This window comes from Leptosomus discolor, chromosome 9 (assembly GCF_034619465.1).
Source record: "Leptosomus discolor isolate bLepDis1 chromosome 9, bLepDis1.hap2, whole genome shotgun sequence".
Lineage (NCBI taxonomy): Eukaryota > Metazoa > Chordata > Aves > Leptosomiformes > Leptosomidae > Leptosomus > Leptosomus discolor.
The window spans coordinates 47,093,850-47,115,685 of record NC_141399.1 but is presented as its reverse complement, the minus strand read 5'-3'; the positions used below and the strand labels follow the sequence as shown (position 1 = coordinate 47,115,685).

The window sequence follows — 21,836 nt, the reverse complement described above, 5'->3', positions numbered from 1 at the left end:
AGCAGAGCTCTAAAATTGAGGGAAGATTGTAGAGAAAGACAGGAAAAAGAGCTTTCTCTGCCATACCAATCCTAAAGAGCATTAAGGAGCCCAGGAACCTACAACTGTTCAGATTAACCGTTACTTTGCATCCAACAACCAGATTTGTTGATGACCTCAGCACAGGAAAGAAATGTTTTCTGCAAACAGGAAGCTAAAAGTCCTCCGTGGCAGCACGCGGTGTAGCAGGAGTTCAGCATTCCCTCGGTTGAGCTGTCGCAGGTTCAGCTTTGTGTGACAGCCAGCCGGTGCCCGATACCTGAAACTGCTGCGTGTAAGGCTGAGCTTTCACACGAGGCTTCCCGGCCAGGACACCACCGTAAGTGTGACTTTGTTCCGTTGCTCCTTCAGCATTGGGATTAGTTCCGAGTTGCTCATTCCTATCGCTGGCACTCCATTTACTGCCACTATTTCATCTCCACACCTAATTAGAAGACAGGAAATATGCTTGTCAGGACTTAATTATTGTTAACACCACACCCTAGGACCCCTGAGGTCGCCTAGCCCACCCTGAGCTAAGAGCATCAACTTCTTCTTGAAGCAACTTTTTCGCTTCTGAGTCAAAGAGGGCAAGGCAAAAGGAGGACACTGCCGGTACTGAAAGTTATAGAAAACAACTCTGTGCTGCTAAACACGCTCCTCACCAAGGTCACTCCTACAGCCACTTGACTGGCAGTCACGGAGGTGAAGTGCTCACGAGGCTGAAGCACGCTGTCACGTTGCAGCTCAATACAATAGAGGTTTTAGAGTCCTGCTCCATCTGCCTCCCCCCGTGGCACTCCAAGCCATCTTCGGAGCGGTTGTGCCATTCACCGGTGATGATGCGAGGTGCTGAAGCCAGCCAGCCACCTTCCTTGGGTCTACTGGGGAAAACATACTGCTGTCCTAGCCCTCCAAACAGGAACCCAGCTGACCCCAGTCCTCCCATCAAGGCTCTGAGCCAGCTCTGGTCTTTCACACCATTTTCAGGGGAGCAAAGCCCAGCTCCCTACACCAAAACCATGTTCCCTGCAAGACAGTAGCCTCACTGCTACTTTTTGCAGCCCTGCCCTTTCAGCCTGCTGCGTGCTTGCTGAGGAGCCGGCTCTGTTGGTTCCCAGAGGTGACACTAAGAGAGGTCTCTGGGGTCCTCTGGCTCCACTGTTAGCTCCTCCACGCGCTGTGATTGCTACTAAACAGGTCAGCAAAGCTTGAGTTCAGGTTCCTGCAGAGGAGGGCTTTTGTTGTTTCCATTGGGATACTTCTCCTAATCCAGGAGATTTTATACTCTGGACCCTCCAAGATTCATCTCAAACATCCCCTTTCTACTTTTATCTAATTACTCAAGTATAACCTTTACAGCCTTTTAAAATGTAAATTCCTTTTAGTGGCACCTTTATAGAGAAACCAAAACACTCATTAACGTAGGACTCAGTGTGTTACAACTCTGGTAACAGTATTAACTGCACAAATGAGTACCTGAGGATTAGAAGTCATTAACTGTCAGCTCAGCTGGTTAAAGGGGTAAAAGAGAGGCCCCCAGTAAAACAGTGCACACTGAGCCGAGTACCGATAGTGTTCCTGATACAACCACCAGAGACCCGCAGGATAGCTTGTACGTACTTCAGTTTCCTGTCTCGGAAGGCAGGAGTCCCGGGCACGATGGTTTTGATGAAGAACGGCTGGTTTCCTTTGCTTTCCTCAAAGCCTCCAACAATGCTGAAGCCCCAGCTTTCCAGGTTGCCTTTGCTAAGGACGATATCTTGACAGCAGTGAAGGTAGCTGCGAAGACAGGCATGGTCAAAACCAGAGAAAGCTTATGAGCGTGTTTTGAGGGAAACTGCCTGACCAGAAATGTTATGTTTTTCCCTTCTGGGAAGTGCAGCAGTGTAACAGTCTCATATTTATTTTCATTTCTTAAGGATTTAAGGCAACCCCTTCGCAGGGCATGTTACAGGGATAATTCTCAAAGCTGATGACGCTGGTCCTTTAGAAATCTTTTCGCAGTACTGTCAGTGCTAGTTGAAGAGTTAACAGAAAACTACCCTTCTCTAAAGGGTTTTGTGACCTGAAAGTCATTAATAACTTCATGAATTCTACTAGCAAACATGCACCGTACTAGCGACAAAACCAAATTAATCAGTTACACCCATGCAATTAATGTGAATCGAGCTTTGTTTGATTCCATCTGTGTACCGAGCGTGCGGTATAACGAAGGCGTTCAGCAGCTGCCTGTCACTGGTGGAAAACAAACACAGGAGCTATGGCAGCCTTTCTTCTACTGGTCTCCAACCAGAATGTGCGAGGTCTTCCCTGCAGGACCCACGCCCAGGGTGGCTGCGTGCAGTTAAGGTATTGGACTCCTCGGAGAAAGACCACAGGCCGCCGGTTTTGGTTGCCAGCGGCCGAGGCGCGTCTGCTCAGCACGCCCGGGGTACGCCGCAATGCCAGGGCTGCCCTGGCGAATGCGGTGTGTCGGTGCTCCCAGCACTTGCTCCTTGATTTTGGAGCACAAAGACACGCAACGCCTTTGCGAGGCGTCTGAGAAGGCGTGGCGGGAGCGCAGGCAAGCCTCTCGTACTCTGGCTCACAGTCAGGTTCCAGTCTGGCACCGAGGCGCTGCCGAAGCTGCGGTGTGTGAAACTGCTGCTCAGCACCCCGCTGAGGTATTCCAGCAGCTAAATTTTTCCTAATAAACGTTTTTGCCTCAAGGGTTTTGCTTGAGCAGTTTGGAGAGGAGTTTCAGATTTCAAAAGCCTTCTCTGTTAACTTCTCACTAGGAGAAAGATCCAATTATCTACTTTCAACTGTAATTTACTTTTGTATGAGTTCTTCACACATAAACGCTGGAAGACCCAGCTCTAGCTTACTGGTGGTTTTCTTCTACTGGTACCAAAGTGTAAAAACACAGCTATGAGACACGTAGGTGGCAGCTAGTGCAAATAAACAGCCCAGAGAGCAAGAGTGGCAAGCGCTATATCGGCACAGAACACAAATAAAAACATTAGCCCAAGAGTTGGAAAAGGCTGTTTGCTAGAGATCAGTTTTCCATGTGAAAAAGGGGTTTTAGGAAGAGAAACATGGATATACTATAATGGAAAAGGGCTGCGGGAAAGGAATTGTAGACTTTACAGAAAGCAAAGGTGCAAGTTGTGTTCTGACAAACGCCCTGCTGAGTCTGCAGTTCTGCATCCCGCCCAGAGGTTGTGGAGCGTGCTGCTCCAGCGGGGCCATGGCAGGGAGCACCTGCCAGTTCTTGCAGAAAGAGCTCAGAGTTCATGGAGACGGGCTTCGGGTGAACCCTGAGGTGGGAGGAAAACCGCTTTTCCACCCCCTAAGGATTATCCATAAGCCACACTGTGCACTGAGTCAAAGCTTTTACAGAGAAAAGATAAAGCAATCTGTAAACTTGGTGTTTCTAGTATCTTTAGGGTTCAGCGTGCACTGAATTGGGATGCCCCCCCCCAGGAACCCGCATTTTGAGATGATATTATACCATCAGTAGCTGGCATTGATTTAACGTAATACTGTGAAGAAATCAAGTACAGTTCCTGTGCTGTCTTCTGTGACATACACAGTGATGACGATGAACGTTCAGTAGCACTACGTAGTAGCGTACAATTCTCACTGCCACCAGTGAGTAACAAAGCAAAGAATGGAGAAGGAGTAAGTTTACAAGGTCAGGAGAGCTACCCACAGTCAAACAATCCCAAAGAGGTACCAGCCACCTGGTTCAGCACAGCCAATACTGGTTGCCTGAGGTTAGATGGAAGACGGTTACTACAGTGTCCCTCTCGTGGAGGTGTTTGTAGCTTCACTGGAAGCGTGCAGCCCTGGCCATGGTCAGAGGGGGAAGATGCTCCAAGCTTACATAGCAGGTGCTGCGGTGTGAAAGCAGCCTTAGGAGCACAGAGTGCTTTTCTTCTAGGAAGACTGTGACCAAGATGCTCGTGTTATTCCCTCTGGTACCCAGGGTCCCAAGAAAGGCACAGGATGAGGGCTGTCGTCACTCTCCTAGAACCCTTCCGCAACGTTAGCCTGGCACAGAACCCAAGTTCTGCAGGATGGGCTACAGGGACTCCACATTTTGGAAACAGCACGTCACCAAGTGTGCTGAGATGACAGTACTTGACATAAACAGAAAAACACAGACACAAGATTAAAGGCTAGAATTAAACATGGTGGGCTCGAGTGTTGCAATGACCGAATACACTTCCCTTGCTTTCAGCACTAAGTTCAACTCCAGTCTTTCAGCCTAAAGTTCAGCTTCAAACTGGAAAGAAATAGATGTGTTTCTTCTACGGAGGAAAGGATAGTTCTGCTGGATTGGAGCAGTAACGGAAAAAAACACCGAACAAAACCAAAATCACACGTGCTATCAGCAATAAACTTTAAACTTTCACACTGTACTGCAAAATGCTTTAGCATCCTGAGGCTATGTCTGCTTTAGCAGGGCAGCCCAAAAGGAAGAGATCCGCGTGAAACAACTGGTGCCAAGGACATAAGGTCTAGTTTTGGTACATTTCAGGGGATTTTCTGTAATCTAGTGTTTGCGTGGTACGCACAGGGTCTGTTTGTGCCAGAGGGCAATGGGCATTCCTCTGCAGGGCTTCTGGTTTAGTCCCGTTCACAAGGAACCCGGTTTCCACGGGGCAAGACCTCTCTGCAACGTGAGGCAGAACAAAGCGAGTGAGGACGAGTGGGATCCTCACTTCATCTGCACATTCCTGAGCCAAACTAAAATGCTAGCGTAGAGGCACCGTGGACATTTCCAGCTGACAAAGAAGGGCGCCATTTCAGTTTCCAGATTCTCTCAAGCAATAATTTAAGAAAAAAAAAGTCTGATTGTGCTAACCACAGTGTCAAATATAAATACCTTGCTTAGCTGAAAGACAGATTCCTAGTGGCTTTAGGGAAATCACTCATTCTGTGGATGAACAGCTAGCTGCTACCAGGTCTTACCGTGAGCAGATGGGAAAATGAGTGAGGAAGCACAAGACTTACAGCCATTTTTATTACCGGAAACAAGGAGGAAGATTCTGGCAGATCCTGAAATGAAATGACCTTGCTTTGTGCCTCCTAACCACCCTAACACGCACAGAAGAACAGCAGACAAATTCAGACGCCTCAGTTCAGGTCAGACTAAGAAAGGAAGGCTGAAGAGCAGAAAGGGCACCTGAAATCATTGCTCCTCTCTTCAGTAGCGAGGTACAGTAACAGTCAGATGAAGGGGGCCAATATTAATACCAGCAGCAAAAGAATTTCAAGCCATGTATTAACTGGCAGGTAATGCCAGTGAAGTGAAGGCAGGTGACCAGTGAGCAAAGGGTGGACTCCAGTCCCTGCAGTAGAAGCTGCAAGCCACCAGACAGCCGAATAAATTGGAAAAGGAAGAAGGAAGAAAGTACAGCCAGGTTTTGCCTTGCTGTAGTTCCCTGCAGGAGCACCACAAACACCAGCCAGCACCTGAGGGTTTGCACTCGGGTTTGGACTCTCCAGGGGCAGCTCAGGGCAGTTCATACCAGGCCTGCACAGAACGGACGGGCCGATTCCCTGGGAGAGCAGAGGAAACTGGTAGGATGGTGCTGAGTACGAGCCAAGTTACAGTTGCTCGAGACACAAAAGGTACCTTCCTTGGGCTGTTTTGTTGAGCATTTATAGGCTGCTAAGCAACACGAGGGTAATGTAACAGAGGCTTTGTTAGTATTTCTTCTTCTTTCAGGTGCCTCGGGAAACAAGGCTGTAAATAATCTGGGCTTCCCACAGAAGGGTTTGGCTTTACTATTCCATGTGCATCTCCTGTACGATCCTCCCCTAGTCAGCTGGAATAACAGACTCTGCCTTTCACAGCTGAGTCTATTTTGATGAAACTGCAAAAAGTGAGCAAACCAGAGGTTCACCTCTCCAGGAAGGAGATAGAAATTCAAGCTTTCAAAGCCTCAACCCTGTCATCTGGAACTTACAGTGTTGCTGCTAAAATCTGTGCTAAGTCTATGGTCCAAAGCTTTGCAGCAGGAAAACTCAACTATTCCGAATCATTTCTGGTTTGTGCTGAAGATGACAGAATGATGACAGCCAAAAAAGAGTTAGACTGAAAGAATGCACGCCCCTAACTGAGACGATCAGATTAGAAACGACAAAACAGCACCAGTATCTGTGGGTTTCTGCTGTGCCATCCAGAAAGAGCCACAGAGCAATTTCAGTGAATATATTTTAGCAGGGACTGATGCACATTGACTATATGTCAGCTGAGTGCCTCAAATGCCAGAATCTCTACTTCTCATTTTCTGTGTTAGTTCTCTTAGAAAAAACAGGTTTTGGGAACTTCTGAAATACGGTTTCTGTCCAGCAGAAGCAGGGGAACCATGGGTCACACCACAAAAAGCAGCAGAATTTTCTTATGCATTTGTTATACTGCAATCTCGTTGACAAGTAAGGCTTTCCACCGCCTTAGAGCTCAATGAGAATAGCAGTAATACTTCCAAGTCAAGCAGCAAAGCAACTAATTTCTAGTGAAAGTTTGAGTGAAAGTCAACTGTGATTGAACAGATCTGTATACAGTCACCGAACAAAGGTACCTAGGCAATCCCAGCCATGTGATCCAGAGGGGAGACCAGCTGAATCCCTGCTCCTTGATGTCCAGAGATGGCTCTGTCGAGTTCAGTGAGAGGATTTCCAAGGCTTTCAGTACGACTGAGTGGGAAGCTGCATTAGATTTCAGTGCTGAGACAGCTTCATAGTAGTTCAGATGAGTCAAATCAATGCCATTTATGCTCAGAAGTACATCTCCTGTTGATTAAATAAGATAGGATTATTACAGACCTTTTGCTATGAAGTCCATTTCTGCCTCAAGGTCTTATGTGCCACCCCGTTTCCAGCCTCTCTTGAGTGTTCAAGTTCAGCTTTCACCAAAAAAAAAAAAAACAAACCCAAAACCTCCCCAGAGTTCCCAAAGGATGAAGGGTCTGAGAGCCTCCTTACCTCGCTTGATTCTGCCATCCCTGAAGAGGCATCCGATGGGCTGCACACTCGTGACATATATAGGGAGCTTGTTTTTGTTATCCCTTCCGCCTCCAATTGTTATTCCTAAAGATTCCTTTGGTTCCTTTTTTATTGCAACTGTCTTTTCATGACTTATGTATCCCTGAGGTAAATCCTACAAAGGAATGACAGTACAAAATGCAGCTTCATTAATGCAATTAACGTGAGAAGCCCAGATCTGGAGGAAAAGAACAGAACATCTTATAGCTTTAATCCAGAACATTTCAGCAGTGTTGCTGGATGGCAAAGTCAGCTTCTCGTGTACTTGCTCTGGGTAGAAATACTACCCTGTGTTTCCAAAGTGACAGCATCACGACTGAGGCACTGCTCTCCTAACGATCCCACAGTCATTTGCTGTACAGAGATGCTCACTCCGAGATCAGTTTTGCACTGAGGAGCAAGCTATGAACTCATTTCAAGGCCATATGTATCAAGCAATCACCCTCTCTCTGACTAGTACTAAATGTTTAGGTTGCAGTGAAAGGACCCATTATAGCATATGCTGTCGAAACGATATGTAAATTATATTCTAGGAATTAAATCAAGGATCCACACTTCAGCTATTTATGACAGCTACTTAATAAAGGCATTCAAACACAGGAGCTAAGCAGCTGTAGCAAGTTTTCTCACTCAAATAGAGGTTCTTTAGAGCAAATCTCTCTTGGTACAACAGACTGCCAACTCTCCTCTTGTTCATACTGCTCCTTGTAACAGGCAAACAGACGCAACACTGAAGTCACAGGAGCACTGCGGTGTAATTTGTGTAGTTGCTACTTGTGTACATAAAGCCCTCTAGCTCCAAACCAGAAGCCTAACAGCGTCATCGTGCGAGACCCTGAACGTGTTGTCCATGATGGCCAGCGAGAAGCAAGCCTCTAAAGTCTCACGGAGAGTAAATTTCCCATTGCCCTTTCCAGACAAGAAAGGATGAAACACTGGTTCTGCATCACCATTGGAGACATTTGAAGACATTTTGACACGGTTTTCCCTAAAAACTGCATTTCCGAGTAGATGACAAGCGTACAGTTCTCAAAAGCCACAAACCTGCAGCTTTTCAATAGCTCAAGAAGAAATGGAGCTCCCCGTCAGTTTTATGTGATAAATCGCCATCACAGAGCAAACGTCACAGACCTGCTAGACCGAGAATAACCGGCGCTTTTGCTGTTATTTACAGAACTTACCTTCTGGTAATTAGATTTTCGTCTATAGTGATTCTGATCTAGTCGTCTCCGATGGTGCACCGGGCTTCCTCCATTGCTGCTGCTGCTGCTGCTGTTATTTGATGTGCTGCCGTCTTCTACCGGGTCCGACAGCTGCACGCCTGACTGCCTCAAGATGACAAAGTTCACTCTGGATTCAGTGGTCTGCCAGGAGAAACGAAAAGGATGTAAATAAAAGAGATAGAAAAATAAATTAGAAATTAAGGGCAGCCCCTGTCATTTTCTCGGGGAGAGAGGAGGGTTGGCATCCATTTCTACAAAGGGTCTGAAACAGGGCTATGCAATGTGATGCAATGTTTTTTGTGAAAAGCCACAGAATCCTGGGGTGAAAAGAAGAAAAGGAATTGGCAAATGTTAGTCAGAAGGAACAGGAGCAGAGGCAGGCTTCACTCATGCCTCACTCCCCCACAAAACCAGACAAAGTCGAAAGGGATGATTAATTCCTCCACTTCAGTGCAAATAACCGAAACAGCATCTTGTGTTGTGACACAAAACAAACAGAGCTAGAGCCTGACTGGTCCACGTGACAGATGACCATGATACGAGTACTGGATGCTTTTTCTTTTATTGCAAAGAAACTTGTTCAAGTACCACATCTATTGTTTAACATCTCCCACTCATTTTTTCCCCCAGACTACCTGAAGACACGACCTTTTGTCTAAGATTGCTGCCCATTCAACACTTAAGCAGCTGTACGCCTGGCCTTGGCAGAACTACAAGGGAAGTATTGACTATTGTTACCGCTCTTCTAATTTGGTTTGTCAGATAATTTGACAAAACCTTATCGTGAAGGACTCCACTGGGGTAAGGTGTGTGTGCTTACTTGGGGCATTTCCTGCCACGGACAAGAGAAGTATGGTTGCTGCTCCCACCTGGCATGGGACCCTGTTTCCCTGGTGCCACGGCACCCTGGCAGCAGTGAACTCCCTGGCCTTGGAAGAAGGACTGCATCAACTGGTTTGGTTTTTGTTTTTGTTTTTTTCTTTTTAAACTAGTACAGGAGAGTTTTGTTTTCTGAAATGGAATTTAAAAGCCTCTTGCCTCCAAAGGCACTTCAGATAGAGCAATTTTTTTCCAGACAAGTTGGCCTATATCCATGGCTTTATAAAGTATAAAACTCCCCATCAACCAGGAGTACTGCACTATGTACAGTCTGTATGGCTGTGCATATATCTATAGCTGTAAATGGTACTTGCAATCAGAATTAAAATGACATTTAACCAAGAATTTGGATTAGCCCTCATGAGAACAGATAATGTTTGGAAGCCTGTCTCAATTTTACACAAATGTCGCCTCAAAAGGAATTCAATCCCCAAAACTAATGAAGCTGGTTCTGAGACTTTGGTTATTGATTTCAGTGGAATCAGGAAAAAAAAAAAAAAAAAGAAGATAGTTCCTCGTGTGGGAGTTACGTTTGCATATAACAACAGAAATGCAGCAGCACTTGCAGGGTGCAAACAAAATTCCAAGAGGCCATAGAATGGAATCGTGTCTATCACGTAAAAAAGGATCTCAGCACTGCAACTCTGCTCTTTCTCTTCTCCCATGCCACTGCACTCCTCTGCTGATTACCAGGAAGAGAACTGGCTCTCCCTCACTGCTGACCTCAGAGCCTTTCCGGGATATAAACAGTATGCGATGAGATGTATTGTGTCAGGATCTTTAGATAAAACCAGAAACTGGAGGTCATTACCTAGGGAGATAAAGAATTTAAACTGATCTGCATGGTACCTGCTGCACACGTAGCAATCCTTAACCAAAATTCCTTGCCCACCCCTCGCCAAAACTTTTGGTGTGCTGCAAGAGGAGCGCATTGCTATGGCGCAGTGAAAGACCACTTCTCTTCTACCCGTATTTTAGAATGTATTTAGCCCGAGGTGCCTCGTGTTATCTTCTAGACTCCCTTCCCAAATACAGGTAAAATGGGGAGAGGGGACTTCAAATCAGCCAATAGGGTTCTGTCCTGTGCTGCCAGCTTACCACATCTCCCAACAAACACCCTCAGTTTGATTGTCTGAAGCACAAGAGGCTGTCCTAATCTCTCCTTGTCTCTGCTCCACGCATCTACGCAGCGCATACGAATATTCACTCTCCAAGAAAGGCTCCAAACACCGCACCACAAAGGAGATCCGATTGCCTTAGCTGAACTAAAGTGCCACGAGCAACTGCCTCGCTTCAGACTTTGTCAGGGATGACTCACAATGGATTCCCACTCTTCATGTTTATCTTCATTTGGAAGCGGTGCTTCCCACACATCCACAGGGAAGTCACTTTCCCAAAGGGATATTTCAGGGAATGCAGTTTGCTCTGGTGTGTTCTGTGAGCCCTTGGGTCAGAACAGGAGCCCTGCCATCAGCGCAGACAGCTGCAGATTCATCGGCCACACAACCTTACCACGTCATAAATTACCTGGATTATCTGCGCAGCAGCCTCAGGTGTTCCTTGCCTCAAATCCTGGCCATTTATTGACAAGACTCTGTCATTCCGACTCAGCTTTCCATTTTTGGCTGCCAAACCTCCCTCTAACAGATCTAGAATAAAAATTCCTGCCTCGTCTGTTTTCCTGATCAGTTTGATTCCCAACGGTTCGGATCGGTCTCTCTTTATCAAGGTAACGTGGATCACTTCCCGATTTGCAGCAGAAGTGGAATCCTGCTGTGCAGTCTTATTGGAAAAACCCTTCTCCTGCAGGACCATAAGGTGGAGAACAGGACCTGGGTGGCGCAGGAAGGAGACAGCTTGGCAGTGAGTCACGCTGCTGATGTTGACGCCATTCACCTAGAAAGACAAACAAACCAGAGTCACTAATCAGAACGTACATAATTTAGGCGCTGTCCACAGCGCGGAACATCACAAAGTCGGAGACAGGATGTACAGCTCCCCGTGCAACGCCGGGACTGAAGCAGCTGCTTCTGATGCACATTAGAAAGCAGAGTTTTCTAAAAGAGAATGCAGAAGAAAGCAGATGAAATTAGACCATAATTGAAGGTGAATAGCTGAGGACAGGGACAAGACAGGACAACTCAGATAACCAACATATCTGAAACTGCAAAGTATTAAAATCATTACATCCTTCCCATGGCAACACAGAACTGCTTTGCCTTAACTTCCAGCGTTCGATGCACACTTGGAGGAGAAGACTCAACCTGGAGACTACCCACCCTCACTTTTAAGTTGAGGAGCGGTCCGTAGTCTACAAGCATCTGGAATCATCAGCCTAATCATGCTTTTACCAAGGTAACTTGAGAAGCTACTTCTCGCTTGGTCTGTTGACACATAAAACCCTGTGCAGTCATCTTTTAGGACGTTAATAGGGCTACTAAGGGTGGGGGCCTACCCCGTTTACAGCCCAGCCAAGACTGAGGCAGGTACAAGTCAACTGGATAAAACAGAAGTTACTCTATTGGTCTAAGAAACCAGCTTGAAGATTGTATATTACCACTGGTGCATGTGGGGCTGCCAGTCCTTACCCAAGTCCACAATTAGGTCTTTATGGCTTGTCAAACGGTTGGGCAGCCGTAGCCAGGAGGTGCTAACAGTTCTCGCTGCGTGACGGCTGCACACCAGCTTCCGTCGCCTTGACTAGCGCCCTGCCAGGCAGCGTGATTAATCTGGAAACTAAATCTGTCCGTGGGTCAGCACGGTATGAGGTTGGTGCTCTTTATTACTCACAGTACATATCTGATGCTTACTTCAAGTCGTAAGGTCTTAAGCTTTGGACCTGCCCATTGAGAATATGCAGCTTAAGCAACATAGCAGAGCAAGCAATTATAAGATTTCCTAACTAGAGCAGAGTGCTTTGGAGAGAAATGGTGCTCCTGGGTGAAATTTATCAGATTGAAATCTTTTTAATTTCTCCAAAATGGTCTAAACTTCAAAAAGCTATCCAACATGCAAGGTAAGTATGAGTATGACTGGAAGGAACCTCAAAAGCCTGCTTCTCAGCCCCAGCAGATACACGATGCTACTGATATACAAGTCTGATCAGTGCTTTTAAACCCTTAGCTGTAGGGATTTCCCAGTTTTTCTAGACAACTCTTCTCCCCCAGCCCTCGTCTCAAGTCAAGAGAAGCAATGGGGCTACCAGGGAGGTTTTTACTTACCTCAAGAATATGGTCCCCAGGTGCTATTCTTCCATCTGCAGCAATGACAGAATCCCGCAAGACTTCCTGAACAACAATGTTTCCTAGTGGGGTGTCTTTACCCCCAACTATCCTCATCCCCAGCTCTTCCTCTGGGTCTTCTCGGTGAATTTCGATTGTGGTCGTTTCAGCCACAAGACTAGTTCTCTGAGGAAGATCTGATTGTAGAAATTGAAGAGGAAAAACAACACATTAATAGAATTTTCCTGCACGTAGCACCACCAGATTTGTAGCACTGGCAGGCTGAGTTCAAAGTAGCATCTGGAGGGAAAGCAGCCATCAGGAGAGGGAACAATAGGTCAGATTCAAAACTTTGAAAGCCCCCGTTTGTGGTTTCTCCAGAACATTTCCCATATTCTCCTAGCTTACAGCAAATGTAAACTCTTTCATTATTATTTCTTGAGTTTTATTAAAGGGCATTCGGTATGTTTCCCTTACTGTTTAGAGATTTATTTTGAGACTGTGACAGCTGGCCTACTAGAAGCGCACACACAACAAATGCCAAATTCCACGATGCCCATTAGAAAAGGGGACTTCTGAGCTGTAATTACTGGTCTGCCGTTGCGGTGACTTTACCACAGGCAGCTCACTGCAACTTCCTTCCTCTCATTTCCTTTCCTCCTCTTTTCCCATCCCCCCCTGTAAAACAGGAGTCCTGTTTACCTATTTCACAGCATACTGAAGACTAAGCAATACTTCTCAGACACTTTGAAGATGAAAGTTGTTGTTAGCAAGTGGTATTAAATCTACCAGCACTGCAACATTTAGGCAGGCCCAACACTCTAATGAAGCCAAGCGCGCTGCCTGTCAGGGTGAACCGCAGTTGTCACACAAGAGATGGAAAACCTGCCCCAAGTGTGCTTGGGAAAAAGCCAGCCGAGAAGTAAACTGACCTGGGTATTAACTCTGGCACAGGCCCGGCAGTTGCCAGCTCCAGCGCCTGCACACTCGGAAACTGAGACTCACTATGAAACAAGGCGCCGAGATTTCCACGCTGCTGCCTTCTAACAAGGACCAGACAAGCTGTTCCATACTAAAGTAGAGACGGTTACTTTCATCTGCAAGGGCTTCATAACTGACTATTAATCCAAAGACTAAGTTATGCTGTAAAAACACACTTGCTGCACACCATTAGGGAGGTACTGACCACTCCAGGAAACTGACTGTATATTTCACTCTCTTAACAAGATTAAGAAGAAGCTGGAACATTTCCAAATTACTAATTATTTGGCTTGTGCAAGTGCTTTAAGTGCTGCATGTTCCCTTTGACAGGGGCTGCCTCTGTTTCTGCAAAGAATACTGCAGATAGCCACTGCAGTCTAACAGAGATTCCCCGAACTGTTTTGCACAGACAGTTTTGTGCTGGTGAGCAGATTCTGCCACACCTGATGCACATGAACACATCTCCCTTCTGCTCAAGGACAAGCTGAGGAAAGAGATTACTTCAGTGGCCACTAATGGCTGAACGGCATTGAGGGTATCTAGGAATGTTGGGGACACTTTAAAAATTAAATTGTTCAAGATAACGACCTCAATTTTTCATTATAAAAGGTAATTATATAATTACTTTTCTGTATCAAACTCTCACCTTCTTCAGTCTCCTCGAAAGCTGGATTAACCAGTCCAGGCTCTGCAGTCCCTAGCGATACCACAGCAGCTGCAGAGCTTTCTGCCACAAGTGACGATCCTCCACTGGGTACCTCCGGATCCTTGGGCACGTTTGTCTCCACCTTGGCAGGAGGCTCTTCCTTCCCTTTGGAAACGGGATTCTTTTTCCGCTGTAGTTCAGATTTGTATTTCTTGAAACCAGGACACCTAGAGAGATGTTGACAGTGACTGTAAGTGGCTAGTCTCTGCCTGCGTGGTTAACCCAGCACCTGCAAGCTCTGACTGACAAAGGTATGTGAAGAAGCATGCTCAAGATCTCATTAGCTGCCAAGCTTGTAGCACAGATGCTAACATTTATTCCCATTTGACCTTCAGCTTCTACTTGTACTAGTAGCAGCTTAAGAGCAGGCTTGTTATTTTATTACTTTCAACTTTATTAAGCAAATTATTTAAAAGAGGAGAATATAATAGGAACAGGAGTCTCCCTTGCTAAATATTTACCTGGCAAACTCTCAGTGAAGAAAACAATACCTCTTAAAATATAAGCAAATACTTAGCTCTGACCTTTTAGAGATGACTACGAACTGTATCTTTACGCAAAGGAAGTGGCTCAAGTTTCAAGCTCAGCCTTGAATTAGGCTTTGTTTTTAACAAACCAGTCACATGCAAGAGGAGCAAGCAAGGCTTGCTGATTTTTTTTAGCCGAGTGAGATCTGGCCCTCACACAGCACTCCACCTCCAGTCCACACAGGTGATGGCTCTACTGGAATGGCAGGGATTCAGAGTTTATAATCCCACTGACTGCTCCCCACACGGAGGTTCAAGAAGTAATTCAGCTACACCACAGCCAGCCTATCTCAGCAAGAACAAGTGAGGAAAAACAAGCTCTTTTATCACGAGTACTTATAAAAAAGGTGGCAGGTGAGGAGGGTGATGAATGCAAAAGCATCACTTTCAGAGACATGAGTAGTATTGGGTGTTTACCAGAGTCACTTTTCAAATTAAACTCGACTATTTACATTCTGGCCAAACAAGTCTCATCCCAGTATTACCTCCTCTGGTTTATGCCTAGTCATTTATTCTCCAAGCAGTAAGATGACCCTGAAACTTAAAGGACAGAAGCTGATTGATCCCCTTGTGCACATGTCGCTCTTAAGATGTCAAGAAACAAATTCATTTCGCAAAGGGCAGAGAAATCCCCTATGAAAAAATTTACTAGATGCTTCTTATTTCCTTAAGTCCCTTGCTATCAGTTAATCTCACTTAAAACTAAAAAACAGGAACACCCAAATCCCAGTGTATTTTTTTTCTCTTTTTTTTTAAAAATTTTTCAGTCTAACTGTGCTCACAGCTCAGGTGAAACAGCCTCGATTTTTAGAACACGTCCGCCCCGAGGAAGATACCAAGAACTATGAATTGTACAAGAGAACGATAGTTTCCAGAGAGGTGTCTATCGTAAACATTTAAGGGTGCCTCCCTCTTCTGTGTTTAACTCCTGTGCCAAAGGGATTCACAAGTGACAGAAGTTTACTGATACCAGGGCAGATTTACAGAGCAGAGAGGAAGGCCCAGCCCCGGTATGGGCCATGGCCCCAGCCACACAAGAGCTGCACAGCTGGGCAGCCCTGTCCCTGCAGCCTAAGCATTCAGCCCTGCCTGAGAACAAGAAAGGAGCTGAAAGAGTTAGTTCAAGAAAAACAGACTATAAGCTTTCGCAGATTGAGGGAAAGGGGCATATGAGCATCTTCTGTCACTTCTGGCTCTAACACAAGCCTTCAGCTCGTGGGTAGCAAAGACAAGCAAGAACCACAAGGATACGTCCTTGGCTGGAACTGCAAAGGTATTCTAAGCGTAACTGTTCCCTGCACACTGGCTGACCTATTTTTAAAACATGTCATTGCTACAAAAAAGCCACAACATAGCTGAAGGGAAACAAGCCTGTTGCATTTCTCATTGCCCACTGACAAAATACAGACTGCCAACGAAGATCTGCTGCTGCCTGCAGTAGGCCTTGTACTTAGCTCCCTTTCCTGCAATCATTAACTTGGTAGGAACAAGTGTTCTTCAAGCACCATGGCAAGAGCTCTGTCACCTGCCCTTATTTTAAAGCTACAGTATTCTGTCTGCCACCAGCTCAACCAGCAGTGGAAGCACCAAAACACATCTCTGCTGACAAGCACAAGGAAAAAAATAAAAGTCTCCCATCCTCTGCACGAGGGGCAAAAAAGGAAAAGTATTTTTCATTTGCCTCTCTTTCTCACCAAAAGAGAGAGAAGATAATGGAATTACAAGTAGGTGATTCAGCAACTGCATAATGTGCAGCTTGGAGGGACTTACATTATTTGGATCAAAGACTTATGTATTGCACATCTTAATTGGACCAATTAAACTGGCAACACTGCACAATCCCTTGCTTCCAGAGTGTTGACTTTGTGCCTGTCTTTCTTCTCTGCGCAAGTGAAACAAGAATAAGCATGTTTGTAATAACTTTCAGAGTCAGGGGCCCCAGATCGGGACGCAGAAATTTATATCCATTTGATAGGTTTTGCGGACAACTTGCGTGCAAGCAGGCAGGCGCCTCCCCCGGCGCCTCTGTAGCACATGTGAGCTGGCCTCCCCGAGACAATTACACTGTCTTCACCCACCCACCGCTCTGGCCTCACCCTCTGTCATCTCTGGTGTCCCGTCTTGCCCCAGTTTAAGAACTGCTCTGAGAATGGATCTTTCTGGTCAGAAGCACAGCAGAGGGGTGGCATTATACGAGGAACAATAACAGCACGTAAATGGAAAGGCACCTGTTCTGCAGATGAGCTTCTAGTTCACACCGCTGCATCGTCTGCTGACACTCTGCCTTGAAAGGACAGAAGACAATCAGCTTATCCAACAGGTTTCGTACTAGAAGGCTGGACTTGTGGCACTGCTGGAACGAGAGCTTTTTCCGATCCATAGGACAAAAGTTATACTCCTGCATGAAGTTTTCAAGGCACTTGAAACAGTACGTGTGTCCGCAGGGGGTGTCCATAGGTTGGAGCAGAGGCTGAAGGCAGATATGGCAGATGAGTTCATCGTCCACTTCGTCCTGGAAGTTGTAGAGGTGATTGTCCAGCAAGAGGTGGAACTGACCACATTCGCAGCAGAGTTCACTCACTTGGGACGCGTGTTCTTCTGCTACGGGGTCAGCCATGACAGCCAGCGTCAGGCACCCTCGGCCCAGCAGGAAGGAAACTTGTCACGCAGTAGCTGTCTGACAGAGGAGCTCTAATGAAAGGGAGAGAAAGAGAAGACTTCCAGCCAACTGTCCGCTCTAGATCTAGCCAATTAAAAATTAAAATGTCTTCCTGCCTTAAGTTCCCCCTGGTATCTTCACCCCCACCTGCCCCCCCTTAGGGTTCTTCCTTCCAGGGCGACCTGGTGAATGATCAGCCCAGGGATCAGAGAACGCAAGGACCTCATTCAGCAAAACGTTTAATCACATGGATAAATTGAAGCTTAAGTTACTTTACACACACCAGTGACACAGACTAGATAAAACCCTGCTAAACATACGAACTAGAAAAGCTGAGACAAAAGTTCCATGTTCTCAACCAACCCAGAGAGGCGAGGGGAAGGAAGGGGAAGGATAACCAAGACAGTGATTTTTAATCTGATAATTTTTCTCTCTGTTATTCTCTGGTGTTCTATTATACAGAATATTTTAAAGATACATATGGTAAAACATCAGTTTGGGGACTTCTAGCTGTTTGGATTTTTGTTGTGTGTTTTGCAGGGGGTGGGGGGTCAGTAAGGAAAAAGCAGAGGAAGAAATTTCAAAAGAAACTTAAATCTAAACCACATTTCCTTCCTTTTAAGCCCACTCCCTTCAAAAAATTTTGTTTTAACAAACAATGCATTGTTCCCTACTCATCCATGCCTAAGCTCACCCATGGAAAGAAATTTCCTATAAAAAGGCTAAAGCTTCCGAAGTGGAAAAAAACATAAAGAATTGTCCACATTACAGTTTGTTGTAACGCTACAGAAAGGCTTGAGCTGCAGCTTCTTACAGTTAGGGAGAATAAGGGGCAAAATGAGTTCTTTCTAGCTGCTGCTCTACTGATATTTAATAGAGATGACCCCAGTCACATGAATTTAGAGTCTTGCTTATTGTAATTGAATATAAAATTCTCCTGAGTTTGCGAGCAGATTACTCTACAGGCACAGAGCCTACTGCAGGAGAGACTTTTTTAACCTGGCAGTTACTTTAATGAAGTAGGAAACATGGTACCAGATGAAGCTAACACTCTTGTTACATAGGGAGGGTGGCTGTTGGGGTGGTGAGGTTTTTGGGGAGTTCTGGGGTTTGTTGGGTCTTTTTTTCGAGTTTATGTAAAAAAAACCCCGGAGTTTGTTAAAACAAAAAAATTGCAGAACCATGATGAAATGGAAAATTTCTGAAAGAAGACATGGAAAATATCTGAAAATAATTGCTTTATCTGGAACAGGTAAAAGCCTAAGCAAGAGTGAACACTGGTCTGCACCAGTGCCTGGAGGACATGGCTGGCACACAGCAGCAACTTTGGAGGAGGGTAGGCAAGAACAATAAGATAGCAAGAACGGCAAGAAAAAATTAGTCATGGGTTTCTAATAAAAACCATACATCACTCCAATGAATTGTCAAGCATAAGTCAGCTATTTAATTAAAGGGATAACGTATCACCAACAGAATCAAGCCATTTTACAGGCGAATTTTTACCTAGCCGTAGAAATTTGTTCACTTCAAAAGATTAAAAAATTATTGTCATGGTTCCAGGTGGGTACAAGGCATGAGTTGTTTGCTTCTCCTCCTGCTGCTGCAGTGCCAGAAAGGATCTTCCCCTTGAGGAAAGCACTTAGGCTGGATGGAGAGACCTAGCTCTTCTGTTTGCATTTACTCTTCAACTCTTGCATGACTGACTCGGCGCTCCCCAAAAGAGAAAGCACAGTTCACAGACAGCACACAAAGCAGATGTATCCATGCCCTCCTCTCCGAGAAATACCCCTGTTCTTCGGTTCTTACCTCCATCTGAACCAGGCATCCCTACTGTATGCCTTCTAAAGGGTCTTCATTTGATCTTAAATTCTCTTACAAGCGAAAAGGAGACATTTCAACATCAGACAATCACCTGACATCACCGACCAATTCTAATCAATCAGCTCAGCACCACCAGTTAACCAAACACCCAGCTTCCAAGGCAAACACCTACCAATAAGAAATACTTGTGCTTCGGGTTGCAGTATTTGCATAAAACTTTGGCAGGTGATTAAACAAATCTACTTTCTCAGCAAAAACAAACCCCACGGTAATTTTGCTGATAAACTACTTTTATATGGGTTTTTTTTCAGATTATTTACCAAATTCATATTCTGCTCTCTGTGTTTAAAGGTTAAACAAGATGAAACCCATTTATGAGTCATTTCAAAACTTGTGAAAGATAAAAGTATCACCACAATCTCGCTGCTTTTTTCTTCCCTGTAACTCTAAGCTCTCCTACTGCCTTAATTCTAGATCCTCGAAAACAAGGTGTGAAGATTTCATTCAGAAGCGCCAAAGTAAATTTTACTTTTACACCACTGTCCTTTCAAGAAGACGGACACTCCTGCAGACACCAGGAGGGAACCCGAGGCTGACACCTCTGTGACGAAACCCAGCCCACACCCTTCGGCAAGGCAGGAGTCAGTGAGCAGCACAGGGAGGACAGCAGGCTCAAACAAGCCTGCAGCTTGTTCAGTGATTCAGGCAGAAAGCAGATGTTCTGTAAGAGGAAAATTGCTAACATCTTATTCAGCAAAGATGACTACTTCAGCGCAACAAGACAGATTTTAAGTGTCTAGAAAATGCACTGTCTCAACATAACAGGCATGGTTCCCCTCAGCTTAAACAGACCAGTTTCAGAAGAGTCCACCTACAGTCCCCAGGATCCGAGCTTTGGAGGTGAAGTTTGATGTACGCTCAATCTTTTCCAGTTTCCATCAAATTTCAGTTACTCGTGCTAACCTCTGAAGGTCAGACCAACCCCAACAACCCCCTTCATTCTTGTGCTGCTCTTTTTCTTACATCATTCCCCCTTCTCCAGGTTCCTTCCCATAATGCCACCTTGAGTGGCACCTTCCCTGCTCCTGCCTTTCTCCATAGCACTGGGATGTCTCCCTAGGCCTCACACGTGTGGTAGCTTAAACACAATGCACATCCTATGAGGGACTCAAAACTAAGGATCTAGCTTGGTCCCAAGTTACTACTTATTGACTACATGAAAATGTTAAAGCCTGACATATACATATATTGCTGCTCTAATGGACTCTGCTGCTCTAAAAGTATAATGCAAGGAATGCCTCTGGAGTCTGAATTATTTAGGAAGTAATACACCCTGTTCCTATACATGACTGAAGGAAATAAAGAACTGAAGGAAATAAATCAGCAGGAATCTCTTTATATTTCCCCATTTCTTACCCTGTGCGGGCTAGAGAAAAGATTTCTTTGGGATCACCTTTATCTTTACTGTTTTTTTTTTTTTTTAAATATTGTTGGCTTATTTGTTTTGTTGGGTTTTTTTTTAAAGTAGGATTTCTTGTACTGTAACACTGACTCAAAGAATAGACTTTTTTTTTTTTCCTGAGGAAGACTTATCAAGGTTGTCTGATCTATTTCCCTGCCAAAGCAAGACTATTCCTGACAATATTAGCACATTGCCTATTCTTGTTTTAACTCTGCTAGGGCACAGAGCCTCAGATATACACCCCCTCTGCACATCTACAACCCTGCTAAGAGCTCTAGTAGGGAGCATGCCAAGAACCACACCGACAGCAAACTGCTCGGCACCATTCCCGATCTGAACTCTGTTCAGTTCTCCAAAGCACCCCAGACTTGTAAACAGAACTGATGAATTCCTTCTACAGCTTTAAAAAAAAAAAAAAATCCTTAAAAAAAGCATAATTATCTAAGAAATCTTTCCCACGTCATGCCTCCACTTGTGCTACAGTGACTGAAAAGGGACTGTGGCTGTGCTACCTGGCTACCCCAAGAGCAACATCTGCTTCCAATCTTACTGTTTGAAGTCTCGGCATTTCCAAAGGCAGCCCCTCGTTTTCAAGGCATTTCGCTCTGCCGCTGTTAGTGTGCAGCACAAATCACAGCACCAGTCAGCCCAGGCCTGTCTGCTCATTGATTCCAGCGTTTGATACAAGTCACTTTCAGTCACGAACATATTTACCTTAAGGACATCTCTTTGAGGTATAGCAGTGTTGCTGCTCACTGAGAAATGACCTCGGGAGAGCCTAAAATACAGACCCACAGAGGCATCAACTCACAGGAATTTAAGACTTTAGTATGTCTCTGAATATGATCTCAAATGACCTACCTAAGATCACATGGGAAGCTCCTGGGGAAAAAAAACAAACAACAAACAAACAAACAAAAAAGAAAATCAAGACTGTTTCTATTAACTAACTGATTTATAAAACCACAAGCACGGCGAGTGAGCCAGAGCACATTCTATATTGCAAAATAAAGAAACGTGCAGCCAGCCTGCAGTAAGGACACAAAACAGAAGTATTCATACTGCTGTAGTTAAAAAAAAAAAAAAAAAAATTAAAAAACAAAACCAAAAAACAAACAAAAACATTCTGTCAAACAACTAGTTCTCAGTATTAAAAACTTACTTGTACCACGGAAAATACTTTGGAAATACAACGGGTTTATGGTTTTGTGCAACTGTAGGTTAGCACTTACACACAATATAGGCTGTATTATTGAAAACCCCAATATAAAAGTTGGCTTTGAGACTGCCTCACATCT

The 21,836-nt window shown here is 45.0% G+C and overlaps 1 protein-coding gene across 1 annotated transcript; it reads right to left on the bottom strand.

Annotated features, from left to right (window-relative positions):
* Positions 1 to 327: 327 nt before the first annotated feature.
* On the bottom strand, positions 328 to 17,216 carry LOC104346925 (ligand of Numb protein X 2-like). Its single transcript, XM_009951832.2, has 9 exons — positions 16,825 to 17,216; positions 14,010 to 14,236; positions 12,383 to 12,579; positions 10,689 to 11,057; positions 8,241 to 8,423; positions 7,000 to 7,174; positions 6,597 to 6,807; positions 1,642 to 1,800; positions 328 to 463 (listed from the first exon to the last, which is right to left on the bottom strand). Exons 1-9 carry the CDS (start codon positions 17,211 to 17,213, stop codon positions 328 to 330), a joined length of 2,046 nt encoding a protein of 681 aa, XP_009950134.2. The 5' UTR covers positions 17,214 to 17,216.
* Between the last annotated feature and the right edge of the window lie 4,620 nt (positions 17,217 to 21,836).

Bases quoted from the DNA above. Each gene is read 5' to 3' on its own strand.
- LOC104346925 (XM_009951832.2), bottom strand. From the start codon at position 17,213: ATGGCTGACCCCGTAGCAGAAGAACACGCGTCCCAAGTGAGTGAACTC. The intron at 14,237-16,824 runs GTGCCTTTCCAT...ACATCTCTCTAG, and splicing joins GAAGCTCATCTGCAGAACAG to GTGTCCTGGTTTCAAGAAAT. The intron at 7,175-8,240 runs GTAAGTTCTGTA...ATTCCTTTGTAG, and splicing joins GAAAATCTAATTACCAGAAG to GATTTACCTCAGGGATACAT.